Source organism: Atheta coriaria, unplaced genomic scaffold (genome assembly GCF_025399875.1).
Source record: "Atheta coriaria isolate IRGN ID8LTWV9N9 unplaced genomic scaffold, Caltech_Dcor_3.1 hic_scaffold_42_pilon, whole genome shotgun sequence".
Taxonomy (NCBI): domain Eukaryota; kingdom Metazoa; phylum Arthropoda; class Insecta; order Coleoptera; family Staphylinidae; genus Dalotia; species Dalotia coriaria.
Window position 1 is genome coordinate 165,960 of NW_027045484.1, and position 17,148 is coordinate 183,107.

General features: G+C 45.7%; 1 protein-coding gene across 2 annotated transcripts; it reads right to left on the reverse strand.

Annotated features, from left to right (window-relative positions):
- Nucleotides 1-1,038: 1,038 nt before the first annotated feature.
- LOC135802635 (transcription factor hamlet-like) lies at nt 1,039-16,833 on the reverse strand. 2 transcript variants are annotated; one of them, XM_065316244.1, is made up of 3 exons: nt 16,178-16,833; nt 14,645-14,873; nt 1,039-3,679 (listed from the first exon to the last, which is right to left on the reverse strand). In XM_065316244.1, exons 2-3 carry the CDS (start codon nt 14,717-14,719, stop codon nt 2,090-2,092), a joined length of 1,665 nt encoding a protein of 554 aa, XP_065172316.1. In that variant the 5' UTR covers nt 14,720-14,873; nt 16,178-16,833; the 3' UTR covers nt 1,039-2,089. The 2 variants fall into 2 exon arrangements, with proteins under 2 accessions (XP_065172316.1, XP_065172317.1); XM_065316245.1 differs by lacking the exon at nt 14,645-14,873.
- Nucleotides 16,834-17,148: the final 315 nt, after the last annotated feature.

The following is a 17,148-nucleotide window of genomic DNA, read 5'->3' on the forward strand; positions in this document are numbered from 1 at the left end:
GTAGCAGTCGACACGCAGTACGAAATGTTTATCACTTAATTAATTAACGAAAACGAGCGTCGAGCGGCGCAAAGTGAATTAATTAGGTTTTACGATGACATTAGAAATCGCGCGCGTAAAAACGTCGCCACTTGCGCTTCGCGCGCACGCCTGGAAATTGGAGCAATTTGCATTTAATGCCGACGTCGCTGTAAATGATTGTGAGTCAAAAATTCGAGCCGCACAATTATTAGAGATCCGCCGGAGGGCGCCCGGCGTCCGCTCCAGTTCTTCGCCGCGGAATTTCTATTTCGTTCTTATCAGCCGTGAAGAAGACTTGAAGGAAATTAATTGAAAGGCATGAAATAAAAGATCAGCAGAACAAAATCCGGTGCAGAAGAAATTGAAAAAAAAAAAGAAATTCGTCGGCCGAAAAAAAAAATGGCTGACGTAACGAAATAGAAATCGATCCGTCCACCAAACGATGGATCAATCAGATCGAGCGATTACGCCGTGATGACTTCTAATGAAACGATTAAGTTATGATTAAGTCGTTATTAATGACTGCTCTCGATTTGCTTTCGTTTTCGTTCACATCGCGCGCTTTTTTTACGTGCTGTGATCAATAGAAGAACAAAGTGCACAAAGACCCTTTGGAAATCTTAAAGATTTTTAAGTATACAGCGGTGAAAAGAAGAAGAAAACAGTTCAAGAGTAAATAACCGCGCACCGGAAATTAAAACAAAACTTCCCAACGTGTTAAAGTGTGTTGTTAACAAGTACAGACCCGAAAATGACCGGTATTAAGAAGATGAAGCGATGAAAGTCAGGCAGACGAAAGTGTTTTTGGCGCGATCGGTGATTAGGCGCGACTTCCTGTCGCGGAGATCGCATTACGCGTTGATTTTAGGCAATTTCCTCCCGTTGGATACAAGAACCCGACGGGTGGCACTCGATTCACAACGAAATCGATTTCCGGTGGATGCTGTGTGTATTATTCAAGTATTTTTTTATTTATTTCGACAATTTAGTTTCGTTTTCGTTTTCGCGATCGCGATGAGGTAATCCACGTGTATTGTCTTGCGGCGTGCGGTTATTAGCGCTATTATGCCGTTATTAACGAGCACCGCGAAACACCGCGCGATGAATGAGCCGCTGAGAATTGGAGCGCCCGCGCCGCGACCTTGCATTCAATTTTCGACATTGTTGTGCGCGGCGCGCGTCTTCGGCGGGCTTCTTGCGCATTGCAATTTGCATCAGCGCGCGCGCCGAGAACAATACGGCGGGCATCAATTAAGTCCGCCCGAGCCGGTCGAAAACGAGAGCGAAGTGATTCAATGTTAACGCACAGCGTAACAACACACAACTCACAACTCGCGCATTCGAATGGTAATAATATATTAGAGATCAATTTGTCCTCGGCGCTGGCGACACTCATGAATCTTTTCGAATCAATTTTCGATCGCGGCGCGCGCGCGCGACCATTTAATGCCTCGTTAAAGAGCGGCGGCGCGTTGGCGTCAAATGTGACATGTTTATATCGCTAACGAGCGGCCCGAGCGAATTAACCGCGCGCGCGGCGCGCACATAAATCATAAGTTTCTCAATCTCAACATCTTCCACCCAAGAGACGCGGCGAGCACAGCGCGCGCGGATAAATTTTAGGCGGCGAAAACGCGGCTGAAAAGCGCACACTGCCGGCGATCGAATGCGATAATCAATTAATTGTTGTTTTTACTCGCCGTTTAGCGCTTTAAATGTCAGCGGCGAGTTATACGGCAATTAATTAGCCGTAACTGTCCGGGGAATCGAAGAAATCGCAGAAATCACGCCGGCAATTAAAGCGACTCGTTAAAAGTGGAAAACGTTACGTTTTCATACGTAAGCGGTCGGGAAAAAATGCCGAAGATGCAACAGAAACACATGAAACAAGCAAGAAAGAAGTGTAATTAATTAGTGCGTCGTCTGGGAAGAATCCGCAGTGTTTTCCTCGCGTGTAGACACAAATAATTAACGAATAGTGAAGGAAACCGAACAAAAATCACCCCTGATGTTGTAAAAAATCATTTTTTTTAAAGAATTTTTGTTACCTCGCTAGACCTACACACGATCACGACGCCTTCCTCCGCCGCGTCGTCATCGTCATCGTGATCGGCACATTGTTATTATCCTGATTCTCGTCGTCTTTCGCATCCATCCGGTCAAGTTTATCTTCTTTATCCACGCTGTCACATCGACTGGACGCCGCGCTTGATGAGCGCGTCGATGATCTCGAACTGCAATAATCCCGCTCGAGTTTCACCTCCACATCCTTCGCATCCGCATCCATCTTCTCCGGTATATCATCCACTTTTTCCGCCTTGATTTGGTTGTTGTTCATGGTGGACACATCGTTGTTGTTATTCTGCGCGGCGGCTCCAAGTCCAGCGAGTTGATTAATCGGTAACAATCCGAGTTTTTCAAAACGTTCGAGTTTTTCCAACCGCTCGAAACTCGGCGCGCCCAGCGCCAGTCTCCCTTCTGTTACCTTACCCATGAAGTTACGGATCTCCTCGAAGTAGGACTCTTCGTTGAGCGCGCGTCCTTGGAACGAGCGCCGCTGGAGCGCGCGTTCATCGAGGATAGTAGGACCGTCGGCTTCGTGTTTCTTCAAATGCCTGTCTAGATTAGTCTGTTGACCAAAACAACGCTCGCATAATGGGCATTTGAATGGTTTTTCTTTGTTGTGGATGTTGCGTACATGCCGCTGCAGGTTGGAGGAGATCGAAAATGAGCGCTCGCAGTAGCGGCATTTGTACGGTTGTTCACCAGTGTGCGTCCGGAGGTGGCGCGTGAGATTCGCGGAACGTGGGAATACCTTACCGCAGTATTTACAGGCGTAGCGATCCTTTACCTTACCACCAACACTACCCCCGGTACCCCCACCGCCTCCGGGTGGTAGATTCGTAGTGGCTGTGGGTGTAGGTGGATCAAATTTACTCACAGGTGTCAGGGTAGGCGCCCGGAGCAGGTCAAACGACGGAGACGTCGGGGACAGCATTGATGTGGGCAGGAATGGCGGATAACGCGGATACTGTATGGGTACTTTACTCTGCGCGCGATACATCGCCTCCAGCATCATCGGATGCATGGGTTGCGGTGGGAAAAGCACTGGGAAGTTACCAACACCAAGTGATCCTTGCCCAAGAGCTGTAGGCGGCAGGGGCGGCAGTGTCCCGCCCATTTTATCCGTCTCCGATGCAATCACGTTCGAATTCTCGTCTTTACCAAGGCCACGCGCGGCGGCGGCAGCGCGCAGTATGGATTTCTTGTGATCAACGCGCAGGTCCAGTGGCTGTTCATATTCCGCCTCTTCCTGGGCGGCGGGTCGGCTGGCAGGCGACATGTGTGGCCCGCGTGGGACGGGCGACGCTGCGCTCTTACGCGATGACAGATCAAAGGGCGCGTCGTCATCCGGAGGCGGCACGCGTACTGAGAGGGGATAAACCGCCGCTTGCTTGGGGCTGCTGTGACCGCTCGTCGCTACCAGCATCTTGCGCGGCGACGAGTCCTTCTCTCTCATGGCGGCGGCGGCGGCGCTGCGATGGCTGGAAGCGGCGGGGTACGGCGTGTGCGATGACGACGAGGGCGGTTTCGGGGGCAGGTAGCGGAGCCACGACGGTAGCGATTGGTCCACAATGTTCATTAAGGATTCTGGGATCTGCAAACAGAAAGAGAACACGTTTTTTTATTTGAACATGGCAGGAGAAGGAAACCGTGAATGTTTCACTGGTAAATGTCAGAAAAGTGCGGTTAGAAACGTCGATGTGACGTGGTTGATAGCTCTGCGCCTGATGGCTATACAGCCAGCAGTGACGAACGCGCCGAACGCTTGATAAGAATAACTAATGTTCGTACAAATGCTACAATTGATGAAACGTAGATATTCGCCGCGCGAGAGGCGAGAGGCTGCGCAAACGTTTCACTTTTTATCAACGCGCCTCCATCGCGTACAACAACTACAGCCATATGTTTCGTTCGTGGCTTGTAATTTAAATTTCGCTGTTAAATAGCCCGAATTCGTGCTACATTCCATCAAAACATCGATTGTTTTGAATAAAATTATATGAAAACTCAAGGATAATCAATATTTATTACAATTGTCTATAAATATATCTTTTAAATAAGCTTACCAGCATGAATTAATTAGTAGTGAATATTTAAAACAATAAATGGTGTGATTTGACATTAAAATGTCAAATTTCAAAATTTTGTTTGTTTTGCGCAGGTCAGTTTAAAATAGGTTGGTATTACTCATGCGCCTGTTAGTGTGGCACGACTGCAGGGAGAAAAAACCGGGAAGGCGTCGGTTTGTGCAGTCGTTGCAGAACGTTATAGCAAACAAGTGTAAACCGAAAACCTGTTGTAAAAGTGTGCAAAACACAAAGTGTAACATTTAAAACACTAATCAGACTTTATAAACGTAAAACTAAGTAAAACAGTTGCTGATTGCAGTGGATCGCAGAAGATCAGCCACAGAATTGTCAAAATTTCGTTTTTGTTTGAATCACGCTCAACGTCCTTGAAAAAGTAAGTTTTGAGTATATTCCATAATATTCTGTGATATATTCCATGTCTACAGCCTATTTTTAACTTATTTCATTGTTTTTCTTTAATTGTTGTACGATTTTACAGATTTTAATTAATTCCATTGTGATTTTTCAAATTTCAGAGGTCATTGAACCACCTCCAGATTAGGCGGCAAAAACGAACTAAGGTTATCGCCTGCACTGCATTTTCTTTATTCGCGATGTGCACAACAGTTACACCACGCTGCCAATCGTGATTGTTGAACGAGAAACAGGTGAGTGTAAATACATTATTATAGAGTGCTTGCTCAAATTGAGAACTGAATTGAAGTCTCCCCTGCACTTTCAGCTAGACGACGACTGCCGGTGCATTTTTGTGCGCTGTCGGCGGCGGTGACCGTTGCAGGGCATTTGTTAACACGTTTCCCTGGTCGTGTTATCGGTACGCATCGTGGCGTGCCGCACGTAGCATGTCGTACCGTCGCGCGCGGCGCACGCCCGCAGGGCTTCCTCCTTCCTTCGGCCCTCTCGGCCGCGCGCACCGCAAAGCAGCAAGGAAAAAAAAGGTAAGATTACCGTACGAGAACTGGAGCTAGCTGGCGAGGCTGGAGCGCCGCGTCCGTTACGTCCGCATGTCCGGACATGCGAACAGATAAGACCCGCGAGCGCGCGGAACGCTCGCTTTTCTCGCAGGCTAAGAAAGTCGCAAGTCGCCAACCCGCGCGCGCGTTGTTATTCCTCGAGTGCGCACGTTACGTAAAAGCGCTTTGTCCTGTTACCATTCTCAAACAAACAAATAACCGGGGATGAATTATAAATTATAAAGTTTTACTTTGAAGTTTAACTTAAAACTCTTACAAATTTAACTATTCGTAAATTTATTCACACAGCGCGTGGGCGAGACGGATTTTTTCCCAAAGCGTCTGAATTTTTGATGACGTGTGTACGCGCCACACGAATTTTAAAGATCACTTTGTCTGCGAGGTGAACGCGCGCGCCGAAACCGTCGAAAAGTACGTTTTATCGCCGGAATTGACATTTTATCAGGAGCTGCGTTGGAGTGCGACGTCGTTTGATCTCTGACCTCTCGGAAATCGATGCCAGATGCTACGCTGGATAAATTTTCGAAGCCGAATCCTACGTCTAATACTAATGATTCACACTGTTGATTAACGAGCGCTCCTGTTGCACACATTAATCTCGATGCAATCGCACAATCTGTCAACTTGTAAAAACAACTTGTTACGGTGATCATTCCGGTAGGTAACTAGCCCTTTCACATGATAATCTTAATTAAATTATCTCAGCGTCATTATGCTCATTAGTTTTTTTTGTATTCGACTTGGAACCGATTTCCACCTTGCCACACGTGTGAGGATGGCGTTTTCTCAGGTGTTTGCTTTCATTTTTGTCGGATTCTTTTCGCGCCCGGCGTTGATCTAGCCGAGTTATGATGACTGCGCGCTGCGACCAGTGATTATTTGTCGATTATCGCCCTAATTGAATTAAGTATAGTCCTAGTTACGCTGCCGACTCATTCGGTGCGTTCGCGGAGCGGACAAGTGAACTCAATTAGCGTCGACGCGGACGAAATCCGTCGAGGAGCGGAATGCCATTAAAATTTAATGCTCTTTCGCTACGAAAAAAGCAACATCCGAAAAAAGTTGCACGCACGCTGAAAAAGATACGCGCGCTTGAGCAGATATTGAATATTTCGATCATTAATCACCATTGAGCATTCAAATCGATAGCGCTTTTATGTCTGCGTATGTTTTAAGACGATTTTTATTGAAATTCGTTTGTTTTTGTGAGAAAAAAACTAAAATGAAAGTTTTAGTTTTACACAAAAAAGTACGGATTTCTTTAAATCTCTTCGCTTCTTCGCACATTTTCCGATTTCTTCGCAATTGTGGTTTGAGTGTGTTTTCACCCAGCCGGCCGCAGAATCGTATTTCGCGTGCTATTGATTTATGCCCGCTCCCACTTCATTTCATTCACTAAAATTGCGATCCGGTCGAGTAGAACCGCGCATTTTTCGCATCGCGCGCGCGCACCAAGTAGTGTTTACAGGTGCAGAAACCGTCCGCAAGACGATTGGGATCAAAGGTTGGCCGGCGCGCAGCCGCCGCGCAGATTTCTCATTTTCCGCATTTTTCCGCGCCGCGCCGCGATCGCCTTATGCGCCCGCTCGCCCAGATATTAAAGATCAACACGTCCGACACGTCGTGCGCACACCGGGCGACTAATACCTCCGCAAACGCTGGAAGAATCACCGCAAACAATGCGTGATTTATCAAAACGCTCAGTGGATGAGTATCGCTGCGAATGTGGAGTAGATATTTATTATCCGCACGGCTGGCTTGATTACGCCTCACTTAACATAACTGATGCTCGTTTTCTGGCCGCTGTGCTCAACCCGAAGGAGCAGGAGCCGGCGCGGAGAAGAATTTCAATTTCTTGCAATAAAATCGATGCACGGATGAGCCGCGCGGCTGGAAATTACAACTGTAACTCGTCCCGTTCGTCTTCATGTTCTACTTGTTGCTTTTTCTCGGGTGTTCAGTAATCATTTCGGGCGTGTCGCTTGGGAAAAATCGATTCGCGTCGATCAAATCCACCGGCGTGATGTTTTATGACTTAAATTGCTACTTAGTGCATAAGCGTGAAAATGTTTAGGTTTTATTCGCGCGGATTTAAAATTCAATGAACGCGCTGCACAGGATGAATATAGAGTCGTAAGTTGTGGCCGACAGCGCCGCGAGTTTTCCACGTTTCGATGTTTCGCGGGCGCGCGCGCGCGGATTGTCCACGAGCGGCGATAAACAAAATCGGCGGGCAGCTTTCTTTCTTTCGGCGCGCACTGCGCGAGATCTAGGCTTGGCCCCGGCGCGCCAGTAATATGGAGCAATATATCAGCCAGGCAGCGCTAGCGAAACGCTCGCAAATCAAGCGCTAATGGTCAGTTTGCGAACGTCGCGCTTCCTTTCTTCGTCGCTCCGCGAAAACTGCACCAATTTCCGAGCGCGCCAAGTGTTCGCGTTGTCCGAGCGCAGCCGGCGCAACGCATTAAAACAAGAAGAAGACGACGACAAAGACGAATGTAACTAAGTTATAAGCGCAAAGTAAATAAGCGCATATCCATGCGCGCGCGGCGCGGAGAAAGTGCTCGATTTATCGACGCAAGCGATACGTTTATTTGTTGGCTCGCGACTTTTTTCAGCCAAGTGTATCAGTATCAGTCTTCTTTTGATTAATTAAACCACAATTTGAATATAGGTACTACACTGCGTAGAAAAACTAAAATTACGTGAAAAGTTGAAATTTGTATCGAAAACAGAAAGTTCGCTTGTCAATCGATGAATAATCGATTTTAATTGATGAGTTATTAGCTGGTTATTAGCGAACGCGGCAGCAAATGATACAAAGTGCGTAGATTTCTATTGTCGATAGCATTTTCGAGCGATTTTATGCATCGCCGAGTCCGCTCCAAATTTTCTTCATCGGCGAGGCCCACATTCAACCGGATTTCGAACTTTCCGAACGGCGCGCATCGAGAGATTGATTTATCCAAAAACTAAACGCTTCCGTCTACAGCTGCTTTAATTAGCCGCGGTGAGATTAGGCAGCGCGCAGAAGAAAAACCGATCTACTTTCATTGTCCGGCCGTACAGCTCGGATTTCTTCTTCTTCTTCTTCAGCGTCTTCGCGGCGTGCTTCTGCCCGTCTGATCTAGATTTGTGACTTTGTCGTCGTCGCCGTCGATTCCGCGTTCGGCTGCCTGGACAACTATCACTTTTACCAATTGAATGGCCGTCCAATGGCCGCGGCGGCGCGGCGGCGAGGAGCGGCAGCCGTAACCAAAGTTACGCGCGCGTGTAGAAAACGCGAGCGGATCGCGGACGTAGCGGTGGTTTTCTCAGCCGCGTCGTCATTCCGGCGACGCATCGATGCGTGCTCGCGCTCGCCCGATGCTCGAATTGAATATTATGTATATGGAGACACATTCAGATCGCCGGCCGCGATACCGAATCGATTTGATTCGTTGATTAAAAACGAATTAAGTGTTTGCTTTCTTTACTTTAAATTTAATTTTCTAATTTGACCGAAAAAAATTATTAAAGAAAACAAGTTGTGTAGATGAGAAAAAATAAACGCGTTTGTAATTTAGCTAACAATATCGAATTCCTCGTGAGTTGCAAGCACAAAAACGCAGCGATTAAAATTTCGTTGCCCTTGTGGTAAAGCACCATCGCTAGCATAAAGTGTTCTTGCGTTGGGTTTTTGCGCGCAGATGCGACGACAAATTGCAAAAATCTCAATCGCCGCCGATTCGGAATGGCACGCAGCAGCCTCGTCCACCGCCAGCATTGTCTCGAACGTGCAGGCATTTCGCGCCCCGACGAATTAATACCCACCGGCCAAATGCGGCTGAAACGCGAAAAACCCGGCGCATCTCCATATAGCAGCGCACAATAAAAATATCCGTTTAGAGAATTAATTAAGCGGCGATTAAAAATGCAAATAAACGCGAGCGGCGGCGCAAAAACCACTCGTCTCTTCTTCTCGGTAACAATAAACGCTCGCGGACGGCGATAACGACGCTGCGCACGACGCGATGATGAACATTCCCGAATTTTAATTAATCTCTTCTCGGAGACGGGCACACGTCGCCGCGGCCGGTAACGTTCGTTAAAAGAAATAATCGTTGTGCGCTCGCGCAAACGAAAGCTGCATATAAATTCGGCGCTAATGCGCTGGTGCATGCGCCCCTTTGATTCGCCAGCGCGGCCCGCGGAATTCGCTGCCGATCGTCGTCTCTGTGTGTGCACAATTACTTTAATTGACTAATTAAGCGCGCGCTGATGAGGAGCTGCGTCCGATTTCGTGCAAATCGATTTGCATACAATGGACGCGTCGGAAATCAACAATTTTCATATTTTTCCTTCTCGCGCTCGCGCCCGGCGCATCCACCAAATTCGTAAAAATTAATTTCACGCTTTCGATTGAAACGCGCGTCTCGTGTGTGGTGTTTCGACAATTACGCGCCCAAATCCGTCTTGAAGGCGCTGCTGCACTCGTCGAAATGCCAGGCGCGCTGCCCGCGCGTCAAAGTTCAGCCAACACTCGGCGATGCGTAGACGTAATAACACATTATATGCAAATGCGCTCATCTCCGCGCGATCTTCAATTTTAATAATCGCCTAATCTCAATATGTAATGCGCGCGCGGCTCGCCGTCCGATTTGGGCATCGCCGGCATTTCCATAATTTATTTATTATTCGGCCGCGCGCGCCGTCTCTCAATGAACTCCGTCCATCATTCATAGCCATGCATTTATTCATCGGGCGCGCGCGCGCGCACGTCCAATCATCATCCATCTAATCCCGTATTCATTGAATTTCTTTGAATCGCGAGATGCGCGCGAGATCTGAGCGAGTGGCGTGGTGAAAATCGATCGGGCGACGCGATCCAGCGTCGTCACGCGCATTGTTTTCGTTTATGATAATCCACGCGGACGGATGCGAGGTGAGATGTAAATTTCGATTGTGCGCGCGCGTTATGCAATCGGAAACCACGGATTTGGTTAGGATTATTTCACCCTCGGCAGAAAAATTGAATTATTTCTACTTTCAGCTTTAAATTGACAGTTTTTTCATGGTTTTGAGACTTGAAAAGTGATATTTTAGACAATAAAGTACTTTAGTCATGGGTTTTAGTCACGGGGTGACTTTAATCGTAGTTTTACAATACAAAATTATAAATACATAAATTTAAACATGAAAATAGTATTGAAATAGAAAAAATAGTGTAAGCATCACGTGGCTAAAAGTTATTAAACACTCGTTTGATTAAGCGCTCGCTACACTCGTTCTTGACCAATCTTATGACAAAAACTGCCATTTAATCACTTTTTCTACGGTTTCTAGACACGAAAAGTGGCAATTTAATCACAAACGGCCAAAGACGTGTCTAAAGTACTTTAGTCACGGGTTTTACACACGGGGTGCCTTTAATTGCAAGTTTCACAATACAAAAACGTGAAAACGTGAATTTCAAAAACTAAAACGTGAAAATTAAGTGAAAATAAATAAAACGTGGTTAAAGTGTCACTTAGCGCACTTGATAATTAAAATATGATTAAATACGGCCCTGTAGATATGAAAACTCAACTTACTCTTCAAAATCAATTCATTTGTGTAATTGTTTCACGCTGTAAAGTTCACTTGACGATTTTTTCGGCCACAAATCGATGTCATTTAAATAGAATTTATTTAAGTAAAAGTGAAAGACACTTGTGAAGCACGAAAAAAAAAACACAACGATCGGAGAAGAATTTAAAGGATCGTTGTTGAATCGCATAAATTTCCATAGCGAACAATGCGCGCGCCGGCCGCGTGTGTGTGGAATATTATGAATTTAATTATAGCCCTAATGGAATAATAATCAAAGCTCGAACGCTTTAATCGAATTAAATGTGAATCTGCGCCGGAGAACAATCGGCGAACAATAAGTCATTCTAATGTATGCTTCGCGCAATCGCGGACGAATTTAATTATACGTCGTCGTCGTCGCTCATCGATGAATTCGCGATTTGTCACTGCTGGGAACGCAAAACGCCACACGCGAGCGTTTTACGCTGCGCATGCCGATGCCGACCGCGCGCCGTAGTTGGTAGAACTGTAACATCCGTTAATGGCCGAGGATGTGCACCGCAGAGATCGGTGAGATTATCCATCCGACGAGCGGCGAGTTTCTCAATTTGTGCATGTTATCACGGCCGGCTTTGGGGCCGGGCTTCATTAGTCGAGCTGCGAATCGGTCGGGATGGCTGTTCCCATAGTAAAATGCGCCGTGTGATGCCGATTGATAATTTCATCGGGACAAATCGAGCGCAATCGCTGCCATCGATCGGCAACTCGCGATGTATTCATAATTCCGGACATTTTCCTCTCATTTTTCGTTCGAAATTCGCGTGTTTGCAGACAATTTGAATAAAAATTTATACGTAAACGTGAAATAAACTGATTTTAATTGGTCGTCATGTTTACACCTGGATTTGCATGATGGCATCATCGCTGTTTATGCAAATTAACGACGACGACGCCGCCGCAGTTACATCTGTTTTTCGTCACTGTAGCAGCCGAGCGACACTGACGCGCGAAGAAAATGCAATAATGTGAGAGTTTTTCATCATTTCGCCGGGTATGAAAGACGTCATTAACCTTGCTCTATATTTATGTATTCATATTGAAGCTGATGCACGGCGACAAAACGCGCAACAAGTGCAACTCGCGGATTGCGCGTGCGAAAAACGCCGCAGTGAAAACGAAACAAAACGGCTCGCATTGTTCACTCGCGCGCAGATTACAATTAGAGATGAGGACGCGATTGCACCGCTTGAAAATGACTCAATCTCACCGAGTAATGAAGAAAAAATCTCTTTTTTTTTATTTCGCGAGTGGCGAGGAATTAATTGTTAGGGTTTGAAATGTAGAAACGTATCGCAGGAAAATTGAAATGATTTTTTCGCGGTGTTAGAGGTGCCTCTCGCTGAGGTCAGAGGTCGGCACGTGACCGATCTAATATAATAGCGGCTCGCGCGCCGGCCGTGCTCGAAAGCGTTTTCTTCGGGCGCGCTTCTTTCGGCACGCGAGCGATGCACGCCGAGGCGCGGGCGATCGCGCGGCTTGCGGCGCTCTCGTCGGCGGCACGATCCGCCAGATCCACGATCCGCACGAGCACATTAAGCGCGCGCGGCCCGGGGACAGACTTACGACCGGCCCGGACGTAAACACCGGTAAACACGGACGGCGCTGGAAAAGGACGCCGCGCCGAGCGACATAAATCGCCGTAATGATTCAATAAAATTCAGCGGCTGTGTGCAGCAGGATTGCGACACTACACCCACCCATCACCCAAAAATTAACCAAACATAACCTCACACATCAGCTGTCCATTGTCATCGGATTGTGGTAAGAGTGATGAAAGGTGTTGGTTTAATTTAATCACAAACGGCCACAAACATGTCTAAAGTATTTTAGTCACGGGTTTTAGTCACGGGGCGGCTTTATTTTAAAGTTATTATTATTGTAAAAGTTCAAATAAAAAGACCTAAACGCGGAAATAAAGTGAAAATAAGTTATACGTGGTTAAAATGTCGCTTAGCGCACTTGATAATTAAAATATGATTAAATACGATTCTGCACAATTGAAAAATTAACTTATTTTATAAAATCAATTCATTTGTGTAATTGTTTTGCGCTGTAAAGTTCAATAAAATTCAGCGCTGTGCAGCAGGATTGCGACACTACACCCACACCACCCAAAAATTAACCAAACATAACCTCACACATCAGCTGTCAATTGTCATCGGATTGTGGTAAGAGTGATGAAAGGTGTTGGTTTAATTTAATCACAAACGGCCAAAGACATGTCTAAAGTACTTTAGCCACGGGGTGGTTTTATTTTGAAGGTTTTTTATTACAAAAGTTCAAATAAAAAGACCTAAACGCGGAAATAAAGTGAAAATAAGTTAAACGTGGTTAAAATGTCACTTAGCGCACTTGATAATTAAAATATGATTAAATACGATTCTGCACAATTGAAAAATTAACTTATTTTATAAAATCAATTCATTTGTGTAATTGTTTTGCGCTGTAAAGTTCAATAAAATTCAACCCTGTGTGCAGCATGATTGCGACACTACACCCACACCACCCAAAAATTAACCAAACATAACCTCACACATCAGCTGTCAATTGTCATCGGATTGTGGTGAGAGTTGATGAAAGGTGTTGGTTTAATTTAATCACAAACGGCCAAAGACATGTCTAAAGTACTTTAGTCACGGGGTGGCTTTATTTTGAAGTTTTTTTTATTACAAAAGTTCAAATAAAAAGACCTAAACGCGGAAATAAAGTGAAAATAAGTTAAACGTGGTTAAAATGTCACTTAGCGCACTTGATAATTAAAATATGATTAAATACGACTCTGCACAATTGAAAAATTAACTTGTTTTATAAAATCAATTCATTTGTGTAATTGTTTTGCGCTGTAAAGTTCAATAAAATTCATTTGCGGCGGATTGCGACACTACACCCACACCACCCAAAAATTAACCAAACATAACCTCACACATCAGCTGTCAATTGTCATCGGATTGTGGTGAGAGTTGATGAAAGGTGTTGGTTTATTAGCGCTGAATTACCTGCCTCACTTGTTGCTGCACTCACGACGATCATTATCGCATTGTATAATTGTATAATTGAAATTTGTTAATAAGAGGCGCGCGCGTCAAGCGCGAAGATGCCAGATGGCAACGAGCGCGCCGAGACAATAGGTCATTTGCATAATCGTTATTCATGTTTTATTTGCGAAACATAATCGCGGCGCGCGATCATCATCATCATCATCAACCACATCGACAGCATCGAGCGAAATCATCGTTTTGGATTAATAATAATAAGTAAATTGATTAAGCGCGTGCGCGGCTAAGTGGTGGCTAAGTGGCGATTTGAATGAATCATAAACGATCTCATATTTTATTTCCATAATGAAAAATACGCATTTCCAAGAATCCGATGAAGAAATCACACGCGCGGTTGTTTTACTGTTTTGATTTAGATTCGAAGTTTGAGTTAATCCGGTGGGTGTGCTCACCCGTATTACACGAAATGTCAAACGCTTTGACATTACTGACATTACTTTTATTACGTTTCTGCGCGCGCGCGCGCGCGAGCGCGTTTTTTTTCCACACGCAATATATTTAAGCATTAAAAGAGCATAAACGATTGAGCAACGGCTATGATCGATCGATTGGCGTTGGCATCGAGCCGTCGTGTTTACGAGCGGCCGCCATAAAACGGCGAAAAGTGCATTTTCAAAGAACTGCGAGCACTTCAACTTTGACCAACGCTTGCAAGGCGCATGCGCGCGCGCGTTGCGTCAGGCGAAAATGTAACACGCAAGTTACTTGCTCATCCGGAACGTGCGGATTTCGGCGGATTGCGCAAGCGCTGCACTGCGCTGACACTCGCGTCACGTAACCTAATGATTCCATTTGGTCATTTGTTGTCGCCGGAAGAAAAGGTACTCACCTCTACCGGTTGCAGGGCAAAGTGGACATCATTGTTTACACAACAAGCATTGACTTGACTTGATTTACAACACATGCATGAGTAAGTTTTGACTATTAAAATACATTTTCGGCTTCAGTTTTGTCTTCAGATGATCCAAGATGGCGGGTTTTTCGTTGGGAGGATGACCACCATACACCGAGGCCTAGCCTTTGCCGTGCAATCCCTGTTTGCTACATGAGACAACCTGCTACAAGACATAGTGTTAAACAAATCCCAAATGGAATCATCATTCATTGAAAACAAAAATGTGGTAAGTGGTAAATTTTTCTCTTTTCTATGCAAAAGAAAAAGAATGTAATCCATCAACAAATTTGTAAGGTTTTTTCTTGTTTGATTCGCGGATTGTTGCGTCCGCGTGTGAGAACGCAAAATGTAACGAAAAGCGCGCCGTGCAACCAACAATAGACTCGACAATTTCGTCGTTTACTGCGTGCGTTGTCGAGCGCGGCCTGCCGCGGCGTCGCGCGTCGAAATTACTCAATAATATGGGAACTGGAGTAACATCTCCGAGGCGGCATTATATTCAGCGCGCACCAAACAACAAAACACAAACGAAGCGGTCGTTCGCGGCCGCGTTTGCAAACAACGCAATTAACGCGCGCCGACGACAATCACCGCTTTTAATTAAATGAAGACGAAATACAAATTGAATCAAATGTCTTTCAAACTCTAACACGAAAAACGTTTTTGTCGTCGGCTATTATTTCGTTTGCTATAATTTTTCGTAAACTGAAAAACTTGGGTTTTTTTCTTCTTTTCTTTTTTTTTTTTTCGTTGTTGTTGTCATGTGGCTTTGTTCACTTTGTTCACTTTGTTGCGGGTTTTTGCATATGTGCGACGAATTGTCTTGAATGACCGAAAAACAATAACGGCCTAAGACAATGAATCGTTGTCCGCCGCCTAATGCGTTTCAAATGTACGGGCCGCGGCCCGCCGGAGAAGGCAAAACAGATCCAATTAGCACTAACAAACGCGTGCCTGTTGCGCGCCGCGCGATGTGACAAAACAAGCGTAATGCGAGCGAGCGCACAAAGAAATGCAAAGCATGTGAAATCCACGACGTCGGCGACGGCCAGCGACGACAAAAGATGACAAAATTCGTGTAATTTGCCCGTCTTCGTCAGACGTCGACGCATAATCAACTTAATGAATGGCCCGCGACGAATCCGCGTAAAACAAGCAAACGAATTCGCCGCAGCACAACATTTACACACAAATATTAAAAGAAATTCGCCGGAATGACAATGTGACAGCCGCGCTTGACGGGCAGATGATGAATTTTAATTTCGTTGATATTATGATACATTTTTTTCACTTTTTTTTTGTGTAAGAGCCACGGCTAATTGCGCGCATTATTCGGCATTACCTATTCTGTGCTCGGTCAGGACACAAATTTCTAGCCCGAGCGACAGTTAGAAAGCATGCTTAAATTAATTAATTCGAGCGACTCGAGCTGAAGTCCTCGGCGAAATGGATTACACTGCGACTTACCGTTGAAGGCTTCGTCGATGAAAATCTTCGACAAAATCCTCACTTGTGATTCTTAACTTTTTTCCCAAAATGATGCGACAAAACACAGTATTCGTTGATAAAATTATTCAAAAAATCAATTTTCACACTGTTTTTCTGCTTCCGGCGCGGTTTACAACAATTGCACTGAAATTAGTTCAGTCTGCGGGTGGCCGGCTGGCAGGATCACCGAATCCTCTCCTGGCACCGAGGATACAAGTGGCACATTTCGCACTCGAGGCGTCTTAGGGTTGTGTAGACAAGTTGAAAAGCCACGTGCGCTTGAAAAACACGTGCGTGTAGAATACAGTTGTCTGATAAAGTTGTCAGTGATGATCTGCTGGATGTGTTGTTGGTCGAAGAGCAACTTGTAATTAACTGATGTGATAATAAAAGTTTGATTTGCAAAGTTTGGAACAATGCGCAGCGCACTTGAAAAACTTTTACTCGCGTCGAGAGCGCGCGCTCGCGTGCTGAGTCGGCGGTGCGCTTGGTGCTCTGCTCCGAACGACGTCCGAACAGACACTGTCCGCGAGCGGATGCTGCGCGTCGCGGGCAGGTTCGATGCTAAGATGATACGCGCGAGCGGCGCGCGCGACGGCGAAGAGAGCGATTTCGCGCCCGCTCCCGAAGACGAATGCGTGCGTTGGCCGAGAGCGCGCGCGAGCCAATGACGGGCGGGTCGCTCTGATTTTTCGCTCTGCAATGCCTACGCGACCGGCGGAACATCAGCGGCAGCGACGTTTCCGAGCGGTGACTTCAATGCATCACCAAGAAAACATCCAACGTAAAAAATTTAATTTTTTGATAAAAATTATTAATTTAAAGTAAAATAATATTAGGTAGAGTGTAGTTAGGTAGTAGTTGTGTAGTTTTCGCAATTAGCAAAAACGATAGCTAAGTGACTTTTACTTTTTTCGTCGCAGCATCGCGCATAGCGGTGTGTGCGCGCG